This window comes from Miniopterus natalensis, chromosome 15 (genome assembly GCF_054644295.1).
Source record: "Miniopterus natalensis isolate mMinNat1 chromosome 15, mMinNat1.hap1, whole genome shotgun sequence".
In the NCBI taxonomy this organism is placed as follows: domain Eukaryota; kingdom Metazoa; phylum Chordata; class Mammalia; order Chiroptera; family Miniopteridae; genus Miniopterus; species Miniopterus natalensis.
The window spans coordinates 10839501-10857458 of record NC_142095.1 but is presented as its reverse complement, the minus strand read 5'-3'; the positions used below and the strand labels follow the sequence as shown (position 1 = coordinate 10857458).

General features: G+C 42.7%; 1 protein-coding gene across 4 annotated transcripts in view; it reads left to right on the top strand.

Moving 5' to 3' along the window:
- The first annotated feature begins 2434 nt into the window (after positions 1–2434).
- The window catches only part of FBXL2 (F-box and leucine rich repeat protein 2), a 25342-nt gene continuing 9818 nt past the window's right edge, over positions 2435–17958 (top strand). For 3 of the 4 annotated variants that reach the window (XM_087824890.1, XM_087824887.1, XM_087824888.1), the window contains exons 1-3: positions 2435–2498; positions 7203–7264; positions 7408–7501. In XM_087824890.1, coding sequence (XP_087681016.1) covers positions 2496–2498; positions 7203–7264; positions 7408–7501 — 159 coding nt within the window. In that variant the 5' untranslated portion in view covers positions 2435–2495. Of the gene's footprint in view, positions 2499–7202; positions 7265–7407; positions 7502–17667; positions 17723–17958 lie in introns of all 4 variants that reach the window. The other variant, XM_087824889.1, reaches the window with a different exon arrangement.

Genomic DNA, 17958 nt, shown 5'->3' with positions numbered 1-17958 from the left:
TTGGTTGGATTCTGGAGTTCCAAAGAAGTTGATTCTGTCAGTTTTTGCCACCTTATTTCTCACTGGGGAGACCAGTTCTTAAACGGGACCAATTCTTGGAGCGCCCCCTTCTGCTGATTCCATGATATCACTCCTGTCGCAAGTCCTTTGGAAAACAGCTTGGTTCTGTGTAGTAAATCTAAAGATACACAAGCCAGCAATTCTGCTTCTCGTCACCCTAGAGCAGTGACTCTCAGCTGAGGCCACTTTGCCTTTCCAGTAAAATTTGGGAATCCCTGGGGACATTTTGGTCTTCACAAGTGGGGGCATACCGCTGGCATCTAGTGGGTAAATCCACGGATGCTGCTAATACATAGGATGGTCTCCTCTCCCCCAGCACCCACCTACAAGAAAGAATTGTGTGGCCTTAAGTGTAAAATTGTCAAGGTTGAGAAACCCTCATCTAGAGGAATGAGTGCTCATATGCACAAGGAGAATGCTCATAACTGCATTGTTTATAATGGTCCTGAACAGAAATGATCCAAACAACCTAAATGCCCATCAACAGGGAATGGACGTATTCTTCTACATACATTCAGTGGAATAGTTTATAGCCATTAAAATGAATGAACTATACAAATTATAAAATGAAAAGCAAGAAAATGTTTTCCATAAATATTAAGATAGCGGTCACTTGGAAAAGGGAGGGGTTAAGATTAGGAAGAACACATGAGATCTTCTGGGTTTCTGGGGAAGTTCTCCTTGAACTTGATGGTGTTTACCTAAGTGTTCACTTTTTAAAAACTGTTCATTAATATTTTATTACTTTTATGTTTCTCTCACAATGAAACAGATAAAAAGCGGTCAGTAATTAGTTTTTCTTCTTCTATCACACTCCCTTCTCTGACAGGTCATGTTCTTATTTGTACCTTTAAACCGATCAACCTGTCCTAGGATACAGGTTCATTCAATCAATCAATCATCAATCAATCATCAGTATTTATTAAACACTCACTGTAAGTCAGGAACTGTTCTAAACACTAGGAACACAGAGGTGGGACAATGTAGACATCTTGTATCCCAGGGCGAAGAGACAGGCAGTAATTAATATACCAAAAAAATTCAAAAGGTAATTTCAAGGAGTACTAAGCATTTTGAAAACAAAACAGTCGTAGGAGAGGATGACTGGAGTGAGAAAGAATACCTGGGGTGAGATCATTTAGACCGAGTGGCCAGTGAAGGCTTCTGTGAAGATGACACTTGAGAAGATAACTGACTTGTATCAAGTGAAGGAATGGGCATGTCAAGTTCTGGAAGGGAGGCTATTTCGAATAAAGGAAGGAGTTATTGCTGAGGCTCGGAAGTGGGAAAGTGTTTGGCATGTTGGAGGAACCTCAGGAAATGAAACACGGCTAGTGTGGAATGAGCGAGGGTGGCAGGACGTGAGGTCAGCGCAGTGGGCAGGGGCCCCAGGGCGGAGGACCTTGCAGCCCTGGGAAGAGCCTGGACCTTCTCCCCAAGCCCCAGAGAAGCCCCTGAAGCAAGGCTGCTGCGCAGACGCAGGGGGGCAGCTGGTGGCCTGGGCACCCCCTGGCGGCCCGCAGCAGGTGATGGTGACTGATGTGGGGGTGGCGGGGGACGGGTAGGTTCAGGATTTACTTAAAGAGGGAGTCGAGAATATCTGCTAATGGACTGGATGTGAGGCACGAGGAAAGGAGACACTCCAGGATGGTTTTGCAGGTTTTTGCCCCGAACGTCCAAGTGGGAACATTTGCTGGGATGCGGGAGACTGGAGCATGAGCGTGAAACTCGGATGGAAAGTCTGACTTGGGCTTCGTGAAGTCTGGGGCGCCTGCAGCGTCCAAGGGGAGCTGTCAGGCCGGCTGCCGATGGCCGGGGGCTGGGTGGGAGGGTGTCCAGGCTCCTTCAGCCGAGTGAAGCGTCCGGCACACCGTGTGCCCGCCGGCCTCACACGGCAGAGCGTTTCTCGGACTGGCACGCAAGGGCCATCCCGAACGCCGGGGCACCGGGAGGCTTCCATGGTCCAGAGCGCAGCGGAACATCCCGCACGTTCCGCTGGAAGCAGACCGGCCAGAAGGGAAGCACGGCCTCTCAGGTGCTGGGAGGCAGGTGGTTTCTATTCTTCGTCGTTCTTGTTGCAGCTCGTCTGAAACGTCCTCAGCGGTCACCTATTGCTGGGTCAGCTGCTCCTCAGTAAAGAGCCCGCAGCGGGCACGCGCGCCGCTCGCCCCCGCGAGGCCGGGCCGCCCAGGTGCCGCGGCCCCGACGCTCCAGGTGCGGCCCCGGCGCCGGGAGGCCCCGCCCCAGAGCGCAGGCCCGGGCCCGGGGGCGGTCCAAAGGCCCCGCCCCGGCGGTCACGTGCTCGCCGCCCGCCAATGGCAGCCTCCGGCGCCCACCTTGGGGACGGGGCGGGGCGCCCAGCTGGCGTCACCGGGACAACGGGCGTTGCCGGCGCCGTGTGACTGGGGCGGCGGGCGCGCGGCGGCTCTCCGGCCATGGTGAGTCTGCGGCCCGCGCCGGCCCCCGCCCGCCCCCCGGGCCGTGTGGCCGCGCGGCCGCCGGCTGGGCTCTCGCGGGCGGCGGCGGGGTCGCGGGGAGGCAGGGCCGCGGCCTGCGGGCGGCGCGGGGCGGGCGGGCGGGGCGGCGGGCCCGGGGGAGGGGGCCCCGAGGACGCGGGACGGCCGCCCGCCCCGGGCGCCCGCGGCCCCGCTTCCTCGGCGGGGGAACGTCTGGGGCGCTGCTGGGACCCCCCCGGGCGCCGCGGATGCGTGACGCCGGCGGGCTTCGTCCTCCCGGGAGCCGCCCGGAGGGCGTGGCGGGCTTGTGTGGGGTTTTAAAGGGTTAAGTGTCAATATCGTATCTGTTCCTCTCAGCGCTATATTTATTGCAGGACGTGCGCCCCTTCCTGTATCCTTTCTGCGGCAATAATATGAATATAAATATAAATAAATATAAATATATAAATATAAATATGGTGCACGCGTATTTCCCTCACGTGCCCCCTCGCAGGTGCTTTTAGTCCGTGGAAATGTCGCCTTAATGTTGGGGTGCCCCTCCTGTTTGAGAAGCGGGGCGCAGGGCGGGGGGCGTGCCCGCGGGCGGCGGCGGTGCAGGTGCGGAGCGGCGCCCGCTCGGGGAACTTGAGGGGCCCCTGCCCGCCCCCCGCGCTGGAGGGAGGAGGCTCCGCGGCGACGCTCCCGGCCCCGGGGCCGCGTTCCCCCCGCGGCCCAGCTCCCGTCCTTCCCCCGCCCCCCCCATCCTGACCCGCAGCCCCCCTCTCCCGCTGTGCCGGTCGGAGCTGCTTCTGCTCCTGCGATAAAAGCGGCTCAGGTCGCTGTTCGCCCGCGGCTGCTTTGCGGGACTTGGAGATGCTTCCCTCTTCCCGCCTCCTTAAGCGTTAAGGGTGCGGGTCGTGCCCTGGCCGGTTGGTGCAGTGGTTAGCGCGTCGGCCCGTGGCCTGCAGGGTCCGGGGTTGGATTCCCGGCTGCGGGCGGGGCGGGGCGGGAGGCAGCCAGTCCGTGTGTCTCTTTCACATCCACGTTTCTCTCTCTCGCTCTCTCCCCCCTTCCACGCTCTTTGAAAAGCAATGGGAAAATATCCTCCGGTGGGGATTACAAAATAATAATAATAAAGAATGTATTTCATGATGCCTGTCAACCTGTGAATGAGGAGGTCCCGGGGATTCCGGCCAGGGCACGTGCTGGGGTTTGCGGGCTCCATCCCCAGTAGGGGGCGTGCAGGAGGCAGCCCATCCATGACTCTCTTCATTGATGTTTCTGTCTCCCTCTCCCTCTCCCTCTTTCTAAAATCAGTAAAAACATTTTCTTTTAAAAAATTATTTCATGGAAGGGATTCAGTTGAGTGAAAAGCTGATGCCCAGGCTCTGAGGCAGGTGGGGAACGAATGGTTGGTATAGGAGGGGGCGTGAGGAGGCTGCCTGTATAATCCCCCAAACTGCATTGGAGATTATAGCATCACCCTTCATTAAATGCTTGAATTTAAACATACAACTTTAACAGTTGTTATAAATGACTTTCCATGTGAATTTTGGAACTCTGTATAACTATTTCTCTATGAAATTTTTTTCAGTTAAGCCGCTTGTTTCTACTGCCTCTATAAAAATGACAGCTGACATTTATTTTGTATAGTCTACATGCAAGACATTTTTCTAAGTGCCTATGTTGTATTTAACCGTCCCAATAACCCTATGAAGAAGATACTATTTCCCCAATTTAGAGATGAGGAAACTGAGGCACAGAGAGGTAAAGTAACTTACCCAGGTCTCCCAGTTGGTAAATTGAGCCAGATTTCAAAACCAGGCACTTTTTCATAGAACCTGCTAATGTAAACCCTGGATTATGCTGCAATGTATAGTGTATCATTATATGTTCCCCAATAGATTTGCCATATATATGTTAAGAAATTAGTTTTCTTATTTGGATTTTAACGTTTTGAGCACTTACGAACGCTTGTGTTTTATTGTTCTTGGCCCAGGATTGAATGCTACAAAACAGAGTAGGCATGCCTAGCCTTCTCTCCCCTCTTTCACAAAGATGAAATGAGGAGGAATTGATCAAGACAGGTTATTAGATTAGGGTTCATAATCATGGCTGTAATAGTATTGAAAATTCCTCCTGTCGTTTCAGTTTGTGTTCAGGAATTGACACCCACTTTTTGTGAACCACAACGACCAGGGTTTTACATAAAGTCTCTTAGACTTGGGGGATGAAACTTTTTTTTTTTTTTTTAAATATGTCTTTATTGATTTCAGAGAGAGGAAGGGAGAGAGAGAGATAGAAACATCAATGATGAGAGAGTCATTGATTGACTGCCTCCTACACACCCCCTACTAGGGATCGAACCCACAACCTGAGCCTTTGCCCTGACTGGGAATCGAACCCTGATTGCCTGGATAATAGGTCGCTGCTCAACTGCTGAGCCACGCTGGTCGGACAGAGGAATGAAACTTTTAAAAAATAAAATTTTACTTATTTTCTGAGACATTTCCTAATAGTAATTTTTACAGTTATTTTAGTTGTATGTTCTAAAATTGTTGCAGAAAGATATCAAATAATTGTTTAAACTTTAATTCATGTGGATCAAAATATACATTAGGATACTTACTGCCATCAGGTTTTTATTGCTTAATACTTTAGCTTGTAAGGCAGATTTATATTTTGGAAATACAAAATAACATTGTATCATACAGTTTTCTCATTTTCATTTATTCTCTTGGACTTTCCCCTATTTTGGCTTTCCCTTTCCATATGGCGTTGGGAAGCACAGGTGAGGGGAAGACTTTACAATAAAGTATATCTGACATCTACAGACAGTTTTGGTCTATTTGCCATCAGATGATATAGTCAAGAGAGCTTATACAATGAGATCTATATTAATAGATTGTGAAAAGGAGAGGTTTCTCTGTTAATTTTTTTACTCTTGACAATGTTGGTCTCCCTTTTGTCTGCACTGGGGTTGGAGCATAATTTTTAGTACTTAATTGTAACAGTAATTCTCTTTCATAGAGCCTTTCACTGTGCCTAATTTTAGGCTGATCATTTAACATCTCATTTAATTTTTCCAACGTCCCTAGGAGATTCGCATTATACCCATTTAACGCTCTCAGATTGGTTAGGCAATTTGCCCAAGGTCAAATAATTGGCAAGTGGCAGAGCCAGGACTTGAACTCAACCAGTCTGTCCTCAAAGTCTGGCTTCTCAACCATTTTGCTTCTTTCCAACCTCAAGAATGTGCCCAGTGCTTGGCGTGAATGTACTACACCAAGATTAGGAGTCTCAGTGTCTTATCAGCTGAGCCAGCGAGCTCTTTTTTATTTTATGACAAACTCTCTGTTTGTATTGTCTAATGATATCCTGCAGGATTTACTTGGCTACACGCCCCGCCCAACCCCCAGCCCACCCCAGCGCAGACGACCCAAACTCAGATATGGTCAGCCATGGGTTGGACCACACCCTGACCTCTGCCTTCCCTACGTCGTGGTGTGTCTCACCTCTGCCCTGTAGTGTCTACTCAGCCACCACCACTTCCAGCACTGGAGTGGCTGTGAAAGAGATGGGACAGGAGTAGAGGTGTCCAAGGAAGCAGAATAGGGCAGTCTCTGGGAAAGTTTTTGTGGACTCAGACTTATGCAATATGTGGCCTTTTGTTTGTGTCTTCTTTCATGTGGCATAATATTTTTAAGGCTCATTTCTGTTGTAATATATGTTAGCACTTGATTCCTTTTGATTGGTGAATAATTTTCTGTTGTATGGATATACCACCTTTTGTTTATCAGCTGATGGACATTTGGATTATTTCCACATTTTGGCTCTTATGAATAATGTTGCTATGAACATCCACGTTTTCATTGACTGAAACATCGTTATGCAGCACATGACTTTATTTTGGCTATTCTGGGTCTCTTGCATTTCCATATGAATTTTAGGATCAACTTTTAAGTTTTTCAATAAAAAGGCAGCTGGCATTTTGATAGAGATTTCATTAAATCTATGGATCAGTTTGAGAAATGTTGGTAACTTAACACTATTAAATCATCCAATTAATGAACATGGGATATGAGTATATTTGTCCTTTTAAATTTCTCTCAACAACCTTTTTATATAAGTTTTCAGTGTATAAGTCTTCTACTTTTTTAGTCAAATTTATTCCTAAGTATTTTATTATTTCTAATGCTGTTGTAAATGAGATTGTTTTCTTAACATCAATTTCAGGTGGCTCATTGCTAATGTATGGAAATACAATTTATTTTTATATAAATATATTATATATTTGTATATTATATCTTGCAACCTTGCTGAACTCCTTGATTAGTTCTGATATATTTTTTTGTGGTTTTATTTTTAGAATTATCTATATACAAGATTATTACCTGTGAATAGAGGTGGTTTTACTTCTTCCTTTCCAATCAAGATGCCTTTTATTTATTTTCTTCCCTAATAGCCTTGGCTAGAACCTCCAGTGCAATGTAGTATAGAAATGACTGTGTGTTCCCATTTTTATAAAAGTGGTGATAGGATATAAACTGTTCTTATATCTATCAATATTGAAGTGTGGTAGCTTCACGAAAGTAGTATCATGTCTGTAGGACAGTGATTGGGGCAGTTCTGATCTTAAAAAAATGTAACATTTAAAAAAAAATTGATTGAGGGACACTAACAATTTCCCTTTTTCCCCCCTTTTAGGTTTTCTCAAATAATGATGAAGGCCTTATTAACAAAAAGTTACCAAAAGAACTTCTTTTAAGGTAAGTGTGGATAAACTTTAGATAAAGAATTCAGATTTGATTCCGTCACCAAATTCCAAGACAGTCTTCTTTCTCACTGTGAGTCCATAGCCCAGAAAAACAGACACAATTAGCCTAACTGACTTTTTGTTTTTGTTTTATAGAATGCTGTTCAGCTTGTTGTTAAATTTTACTTGGTCTAATCCAGAATGTACTAAGTATGTACATAGCATTGGTCTGGATTCTTTTTGTAATGTGGTAAGTATTGTAATAATCTTCAGTAGGTGCCATTGTTTTGGTATCAGTACCTAATCCCAATGTAGTTGGTAGCACGAGGAGGGATTATTGTTAAGGCTATGAGCTCCTGAAGTCATAGACATTTAGTTGTTTTCTAATAAATTGGTTTTAAAATACGTACAGTTATGTTCTTGCTGAGCATTTAAAATTCTCAGCCCAAATATTGATACGTTTTTGTCCATTTTATGAGAATTATGTGCTAAGTGACAGTGAGTACTATATAAAATAGGCTTTTTGTCCTTTGTTTCTGTTATCACTGAATATGTAGTCAATGGTATTTCCCTTGTCATTTTACCAAGTAAAGCTCTCAACCAACATTTGTTGACCGCACTGCAGTTTCCTTTAGTACTCAGCAGTCATCAGATAAATCTTATTTTAGTTTGGATGTTACATTTTAATTGTTTACAAATAATTAATACATATATACATGGTAATCTTTGATTGGCATTTCCCCAACTCCTCTGATATCACTGATGTTCTACCAAACAAAACAAAAAACCAAGTTTTGTGAACAAATAAGCATGGGAAACACTAAGTAGGTTAACAAAACCAATTTCTTCACTGCATGACTTCTCAGAGCCTTAGTAAACTAATAGGCATAGTGATGCTCCCAGATGGATAGTGGTGGCATTTTAAACTCACCATGGAACCCCTTTAATATTCCACAGAAACAATTTTGGGAAATGCTGACACACAGTAAGAGATTGGCTACATGACTCTATTCCCTGGCTGTGCTAAATCTCATTCTGTCTTTTGGGGAATGAGTATGAGTTTTGTTTACATGTCGTAGTTCACCACAGAGTCACTGAAAATGCCACAGGTGACTAACCTTTGCTGTCCCCAGTATGCTAGACTTTTTTCTTGAGCCAGAAATGGGGTGGGGACTTAGCTTATTTGTGGTGGCGATCACATTTCAGGGGCTTCAGTGGGTGTTTCATTAGTCATCAGGCATTGTCTGTCACTGTTGTCATGAGCTCACTCTACTCATGACAGGATCATGTGAAAAATACATCAACTATATTTTATTTCAATAAAACAAATATTTGGATCAGACAATATTTTTGGCACTTTAGACTATTTTAAAGTTAAGCAAGTGGTAACAAGGAAGGAACGATATGTTTATCATATAAACCCACAAGGTCTATATCATATAAACCCACAAGGCCTCTGTTAAGCACAGTAAGCCGTTGGAACCAGCATGGCCGGGCTAGGGTGGCAGCTGTTAGAGACAACTGTAGGGACATCCACAACAGGCTCCAAGTGGATGGTGTCCCCTGGGATTGTGCAGTGTTTCATTCTTGGGCTGAACATTTTTTGGCACAGACATCAAGCTGTAATATGAATATGTCATTTTTACTCTGGGGTATCATACCCAGCTCCAGGCAAACCCATCTTAGTCATTCGGCCCCGGGCTGTGGTGATTAAACCCCACCTCACTCATGAACGCCGCTGCCGTCTGACTGGGGCTGCTAACTTTCTGTGTTTTCCCTTCTGGTAGGTGTAGCTTTTACACTGTGCTCAGCCATGGAACACTATCTATTGACCCCAAAAAGGCGGGGAGGGGATTATATTACTTTCTGTGCTAGTGTGATTTCTGACCTGCTGTTTTAGGAAGTTTAGTTCTTTTAAAGAGCTATGGTGGAGCCAGCTGCTAAGAATCCTGGAGTTACAGTTTTGAATCATGCCACAAGGCTCATACATAGATCATTTTTCAAAAAGAATCGCCATTTGAGAGCAAATATGCATAATGTATCTATTTCCGGGCTTGCATTCCCACTCGTGTTCTTATTTTGGAGCCTTTAGGGGGTATTTAAGTTGTAAAGTGCTGTCATACAGGTCTTCTCTGGCTCACGAGTCTCAAAACTAACTCTAGCCATTTGTGGTATTTTCATTTTTGTTGGCTTTTAAATCACTTCTGCCTTTTTGCTCTCAGACTTTTTTTTTTTAATATATCTTTATTGATTTCAGAGAGAGGAAAGGAGAGAGAGAGAGAGATAGAAGCATCAATGATGAGAGAGTCATTGATCGGCTGCCTCCTGCACGCCCCTGAATGGGGCTTGAGCTCAAAACCCGGGCCTGTGTCCTGACCAGGAACTGAACCCTGATTGCTTGGATGCTAGGTCAATGCTCAGCCGCTGAGCCACGCCCAGCTGGGCTCTCAGACTTTCTAACCTCAGTAATAGTAGCTTTCCCCTTGCCTAGCTAACCTTTCTAAGCAAGCTCGTGAAGGGTTTGAGCCAGGCTACCCAAGCAGCCGTCTTCACCATCAGCTAATTCCACAGTCAAGTGCGCGGTGCAACGGTCTCTGCCTCACGGAGCCCAGGTGTCGATTATTTTTGCTCAGTTAAATGGTGTCTCCATATTTGCAGCCTGTCCTGGGCTTACATTTTTACTTCCTATGTAGACTTCTTTGTGACAGTGCAGACTGTTCCTGCTCTTGCAGAATTCCTGGTCCCCTTCCATCTTCCTTCACCAATAGGTGGGATTCCCTGACTTGATGAGAATCTCGCTTGTAGCCAAGGCCATTTTCTTTGCCATTTTGACATCTGTTATCGCCCTCTTACATTCTCTGCCAGCTTCCATTCCTGGGCACATCTGGCGAAGCCTCAGCACCCCCTTTGAAACCATTCACAAGCACAGCCTGGGCTCATGTGCCTCTTTTCATCTCTTTATGTCACTTTGAATCACTCACAAAAACCTTTAAGTTTTTTCCATCTAATCACCTTGCTAGTTTTAAGGCAACCCAGTAGTATTAACTCACAGGTTTCTTCTACTACCCACTTTTAGTGTGTTACTTAGCACATTTTTACAATTTTGCTTTTTCTACCTAGCTTTCACTCATAACTTAAAGGGGTTCAAGTCTCCCTCTCTACCCTTCACTCTCACACAGTTGAACAGTACAGCTTGTAATTCACTCTTCCGTGTGTCAGTTACATAATGCTTATGACAACGGGGATATTTAATTTGTTGTAATCTACATATCCATTAGTGAGCTGTGGTGTTATTATATATGCTTGTCTTCATTGTTATTGTTTATATCACTTTTGGAGCCACGCTTGGTTGAGATGTCAGCTTTCCCCATTTACTGGTTGTGACTACAAAGTGACTTAACTCTCTGGGCCATGATTTCCCACATCTATAAAATGGCAGTAGTAATATTTCCTACCTCATGGGATTGTTGCCAGTTGTTAGAGTGTCTGTCATTTAATAAATGTTAACTAAAGGTTAACATATTGTTATTAATTAATAGCAATGCCTGAATACTTAATCAGTGCTGTTTGACAGTGTGGTCAGTTTTAATGCAAACAACTGATAAAAGCAAGCTGTCTTGATATGGACCTTAACTTATGCTACTGCTAACAGTATCCCAGTAAAGAACCTGATTATTAAGTTAATGTAGCCCAATGCTTTACCAACCTGGACTAATTCAATTTCAATGGAAAGTGCTTACAACCATCTGATATTAAACTGACAACTACTAGGGCTTAAGCAGATTAGTGGTGGTGTTGTCACAACTGATAATTATCTTGCATTATACAAAAGGCAGTCTCTTGGAAGGAACCATTCCTCTTCGAGAAAAGGAGTCTTATGTGAGTCAAATATTGGCCCAAAACTCACATTATAAATTTTAATATTAATTTGACCTTAAGTTTTTACTTCTATTAAGGTTGCTTTCAGATGTTAATGATGAAATAAAAACACATGTCCTACTGCACAAGAGGTAGGGAGTGCTACATGCAGCAAATATATATATTTTTAATTTTTATTGAATTTATTGGGAATAAATATTTTAAAACATTCTGAAAAGACAAAGCTCTGTTAGTTACAATAATGAAATAAATATCTTATTAGGGACATTTTAAAAAAACTTAAATCACTGTTTGTAATTTTCTTTCCTTTTAAATTTTATGTGGATATATGACATCACTAAGTGCTAACAGTGTTTGTTGGCTTGAGGAAGGAATGGTTTGATTACCCCAATCAGGATTGCTAAGCCTAATAATTCTGGGCAAATGAAATCAACCACACAATTACATTTAATTTGCCAATTTTACTAGTTTTCCAGGGAAAATTATAAAACGACTGGTGCATAAATTTCCAAATTTTCCTTTTCTAAAATTTAGAAGCCAATTCCATGGGCAAAAATCATTGTGGGTTTTGTTGCAGTCATTAAGTTACAGCCCAGTGCTTATGTGTAATCTTGGGACCTTGGGAAGCAGTGCAGTGAGGGGCTCATTCCTGCTTGGGGCATCGTTGAGTGATGTCCTTGCCTGCTGGTTGGTTTGAGCACTCCATGGACTTTTTCAAGGACTGGTGCCTCCACCTCCTGTTGTCTGTGATACTTTATATATATTCCATGACAGCTGAACAGGTAAGATGATCTTTTGGGGGTATATACTGCAAATTCAAGTTTAAGAATTTTTCTTTTTTGTTAAAGAGGTTTCTTTTGGTTTGTTCATTTTCATAGTTGTATTTACCTCGCATAAAGGCAATATGGGACTGAATTAATGTGTTGAAATCAGATACAGAAGCTTAAAGGCCCTTCCTTTTTATTACCTCTGCATACCATTATGTCCTATTTTAGGATTGGCATTTAAGTCCAGATCATGGCAACAGCAAAATTTCTTCAGTCTGGATTGAGGTGATGCTTATATATTAAAATTCTGATGATGCGTTTGGATTTTTTTAATCTACACTGAGGTGGCATGAAACATCAATAAAACTCTACAAATAGGAAGAATAGAACTAGGAAAGTTATGTTATAGAGAGCTGTTAATTTAAAAACTTTGTGTTCAGTAGTTATAGCTGAAAAGATTGGTAAATTTGACTCTATGAATAATAAAATGAGGCAAAGATAAATAGCACAGTGGTAGTTGAAATAACCAGATACACATTAAGAACAAGCGCTATATTCTCCAACATATAAAGAAAAAAACTTAAAAATGATTAATAATAAGGTGGATTAATTCTGTTATACAACTGCATATTTATTAATTCTATAAATACAACTATGAAAATGAACAAACCAAAAGAAACCTCTTTAACAAAAAAGAAAGGGTTTGAAGACATATGAACAAAGGGAGAAATACAAATGGTCAGTAATCGTATAAAAAGATGCTCAATCAGGCTCATATCTAAGTACAAATCAAAATAATGAGTGTTGCCTATCTGACTAGCAAAAACCAAAGTTTGGTAATACCAGGTTTTGGCAAGGAGGTAGGAGACAGATACTCTGGGGTACTTTAGAGGTGAGAATATATTTGTAACCATTCTGTGGGGCCACTGGGGAAAAATTTCTAAATGCTAAATGTACTTATTCACAAATTCCATTTCTAGGAATTTGCTAACAGATGTATTAGCAAAGCTGTATAAACAGGGATGATTACTGCAGCCTTTTTTTTTTTTTTTTTTAACTGTAGTTAAATTAGATTACAGAATTGGATTACTTCTAATTCTTGGTTAATGATACACTTCATTGCTGATCCACCCACTGCCCTTTCTCCCTGCCCACCATCATGTTCATATTATCAAGAACTTTGTATTTATGATTCCCTTCTTTAAAGAATTTTTTTTATTTTAAATGTATTTGGCTAAACAATATGTTTACTTTTGCTTAACTTTATAAAATAAGTATCTTCTGAGATGTGGTTTTCACTTTTCATGGCACTGCCTCTCAGCTATGTGGCTACATGTACCTGCAAGGGGAGCTGGGAAATGAAGTAGAGGTGTGTACCCAGGAAACAGTTTCACTATCCTGTAAGATTGGACACCGACATATTCTGTGACTGAGCATTGCTACTTTGGGTGTACCCTAAGGAAGCTCTGCAAATGTGCACCTGGTGACTAGGTGCCATGTATAAGAATGTCTATAGCAACACTGTTCATAATAGCAAAACTACTGGAGACAACCAGATGTTCATTAACTGTAATATGGAATATCATAAATATAATGTGATATATAATGTCTAATGTGAATTATAAATGTGTAGTGAAATGTACCACAGTCTCACAGATGGCATGGATAAATCTGAATTATAATGCTGAGTGGGGGAAAAAAGCTAGCTGCAGAAGTCTCTATACAGCATGTACTGTTTTTATAAGATTCAAAATCAAGCAAAACTACATGGTATATTGCTTAGGAATGCATACATTTGGATAAAACTATTAAGCAAGGGAACAAAGAACAAACAAAAACTTGTTTCTGATTAGGACTTTGGGTGGAGGGGAAAAGTCTTTCTTGAGAAATCTAGTCTCATGTATACATGATTTAGAAATTCCAAGCTTAGAAATGTAGGAGGGGTCAGATTTATGCAAGGAGGATGAAACCTTTGGGAGAACCTGGCAGAATCAAATATAAACATTTCATAGGGACATTTCAAAAAACAAGATGCATGAACTTTCCACATAGCATAATCAGATGAAAATGAGGTCATGATGAAAATTACAAGCTACCTAAGGAAATGATCCACCATAAAGAAGAGTAAGTGGATTAAACATCTATTAGCCCAGCCAGGCAAGGCTCAGTGGCTGAGTGTCGGCCTAGGATCTAGGAGATCGCTTTTCGATTCCCGGTCAGGGCACATGCCCAGGTTGTGGGCTCGATCCCCAGTAGGGGGTGTGCAGGAGGCAGCCAATCAATGGCTCTCATCATTGATGTTTCTAACTCCCTCTCTCCCTCTCCTTTCCTCTCTGAAATCAATAAAGATACATTCAAAAAACAAAACAAAAAAACCCCATCTATTAGATGAAGCTGAAAAGGAAATTAGAGAACTGGAAAATAGAGATGGGAAATTTATACATAATTCAGCATGGAGGGATAAAGGTATGGAAATATTGAAAAGGTTGAGAGACCCAGAGGTGGGATTAGATGATTTAATATATACATGAAGGAAATTATAGACAAGGAATATAGAGAAAATGTAGGAGGGGTAATATTTGAAGCAAAGTAGCTGATTTTTTTAGAATATGTTAAAGGGAGTTTAATAAGGCCAGTATTACCCTAATACCAAACTGAATGAGGATCTTATAAAAAAGGCAAATGATAGGCCAGTATTAGTCATGATTGGAGTTCTCTGAGCTTCCTGAATTCTATGGTTTGGTGCCTGTCATTAAATTTGAAAACTTCTCAGCCATTATTGCCTCAAACATTTCTTCTGGTATTGCCATTATATGTGTGTTACATCTCTTATAATTGCCTCACAGTTCATCTTTTGAGATAGCACAAAGTTTTATACCTTCTATTAATGTGAATTACATTGATTTAAAATGTTAAATCAATGTTTGACTTGACCATGATATGTTAAATCTTTTTATATATCACTGGATTTGTATAAAACTTCTGCATTATGTTCCCAAGAGAGACTGGTCTGTAGATTTCATTTCTTGTAGTTATTGGTACATTTCTGGATTGGAAGACTTAACATTGTAAAGATCCGAATTCTCCCCAAGTTCCTATAAACTCAGTGAATTCCCATGAAAAATTACATCAAGTTTTCTTGTAGAAATTGATGTGCTGATTCTAAAACATAAGTGGAAATTCAAAGAACCAAGAATAGCCAGGAATAACCACAGTGATCTTCACGTATAAGAACAAAGTTGAAGGACTTACATTACCAGACATCAAGACTTACTATAAATCTGCATAATTAAAATGGTTTTATGGAGACTGAGGTAGACAACAAATAAAAAAATTGATTGATTCATTGATTTTAGAGAGAGAAAGGGAGAGAGAGAAATATCCATTTGTTGTTCCACTCACTTATGCATCATTGGTTGATTCTTGTATAGACCCTGACTGGAGATTGAACCCACAACCCTGGCGAATATGGACGATGCTCTAACAAACTGAGCTACCTGGCCAGGGCCTGCAATGCTTTTCTAATTAAGGGTAAAGTTACCACATTTGAGGTAGGAAGTAATTTCCAGAAAGAAATGTTTTGAGTCAGTATCCCATGATTCTAACTCCTTTATCTATCTCTTTTTATTGCCATGTCCCAGGCTCTGTCACTCGGCATTTATTTTACTTACTGAAACGTGATTCAGGAATTTGGCTTAGGCTGCAGTTTGGAGTCCTATCATGCCTAGGAACTTGTGCACATTCAACCACATAGAGGCATGGGGGCTTTGGGAAGAGGGAAAATAATGTAAATACTAAAGCCAACCTGCTTTTCATTCAGTAACCATAGGATGACATGAGGAGCGAGCTTGTGTTCCAGCTGTTGGTTCTCATGTGTCTGAATGTGGGAGCACCTTGCTTCAGTTCCTGTGATTTCAGCGTTTAAAGCTGCGTGTTTTCCATATAGCGTGCTCACTAAACAGACTACTTCATCTGCTGTTCAGCTGAAGAAACAGCATCTGGTCCACTCCTGAGGGAAAACAGCTGCGTTAAACTTTAAGGCAGTTTGCAGAGTGGTCACGGGCTCGGGCTCTCCAGCCAGACTGCCCGGGTCCACACAGCAGCTCCACTCTTCCTGTCTGTGTGGCCTGGGCAGGTCACTGGACCTCACTGTGCTCGCGTCCCTACCTGTGAAACAGACAGTAGTAGCACCTCATCGCATCGCTGTGACAGTTGAATGGCTAACACCCACTGTGGCTAGCGCACAGGAAGTGCAGAATCAGTGCTGTTTTTATTGTTATACTACCAAGAGATGATGGAGTACGTGGCCTCCAAGGAGGTACATTCATACGGGATTTTCAAGGAGGACTTACCGACTCCTTTTTCACCTTCAGCTGGTACTTGAGGACCCAGCCCCAACATGAACTATGGTTCTGCTGTACCATGCTTGTTTCTCTGTCTGGTCCTGGTCTCTTAGGGAGCTGACAGTCAGTTGTGGCTCATTGTGGATGGTCACATGGCACAGAACAAGGACATTTGAGGCAGGAGGGCTTGTGGGGCAAGATGCTTTCCCACAGAGGCAGTGTAGGTGTGGGGACACCCTGAAATATGTTTACACACACACACACACACACACACACACACACACTCTTAAGGACACATTTTCAGCCACTGGCATTTTCCTGTGTACAAAGTTTCATTGAGTCTGTTAAGGTCAGTGCAGCCCTTATGCGTCTGTCCTTTGCTATTTACTAGAAAATGACTGGAGCCTATCCTCTAGGATGGTATTTATGCCGACACTCGCCTGTGGTGCTGCTTGTGGGTGCATCGTCATAGGTACAGCCATCTGCTGCTTTATTACTATTCCTCGAGCCTGTGCGTTTTCCACTCACCACTGATTATTACCTCTGAACAAGTTTGAAGAACTTATAGGTGTCTCTTTGCCTTCTCCCCTTTCCACACAGAGGCACAGACTCTCATATTTACCTTCAGGACTAGAGACTTGAGATCCTGTTAGTGTCCCTGACCTCATCCCATCCACCTATCTTCTCTAGAAAACTTGTTTGTTTTCCCCGCCACCGCCCGGGACTGAGGCACACACAGCCATCTGCCACTGCGCTGTCCTCAGCATCTCCTCTCCTCCCCAGCCAGGCTGTCAGGACGTGACTGAGACCCCTGCCGGGACAGCTCCTGCTTCCTCCAGGGGCATTGCTGCTGTTAACTGAGTTTCTGTTTGCTTCTCTCTGCCTTTCTTTCCCCCATCTTTCCCGTCTTCGGTGGCTTCTTGGCCTTTACTCACAGATAACTGGTCAGTTAGAGACCTCGAGTTCTCTCTTTCTGCCCAAGCAGGTTATATCATGGAGCTTTTCTTGGCCACACTGTTTGAGGCTCAGGCATCGGAGCCCGTTTAGTGCATCTTCTACACAGTGCGCTGTGTCGGCGCATCAGAATGAGAAGGGTTTCGCTCCCGCCAGGCTCAGTTCCTGGGAGGTCAGAGCTGGTGTTCGAATAGAACAAGTTCTCATCTGTCTCATGTCCATGCCTAGACCTTGGGATATAAAAGTTTCACAAGTTCCATGCATTTGTATAGTGTGTCTGAAACAGCTTGGGAACATGAATATTTCACAGTAGTATGTAAAATTATAGCACACTTGTGTGTTGCAAATTGAAGAATCTTGAAAAAACCTTATGATCTATCCAGATGGCGCATTAGAGTGTATCTTTCAAGTTACAGATGTCCTGACACGTTAACACCATCTCATTTTTTGTGTTTTTTTCCCTTTCTTTCTAGAATATTTTCCTTCTTGGATATAGTAACTTTGTGCCGATGTGCACAGATTTCCAAGGTAGGGTATTAACCAGATTTTTAATCAGTAACTCTGAAGCTTTATTAGAATGAGGTTGGGTTTCAGTTCAAGTAAACAGTTAAAAATTAAAAATCATCTTCTATATTTAACATAACACAGTGTTGTCATAATTCCATATTTGATGATCAACTTAATGTATATCAAGAATACAAGTTTGGAAATTCAAAGGTTGAATCAAGACTTTCTTTAATGGTCTCAATAAATGTATCTTTTCC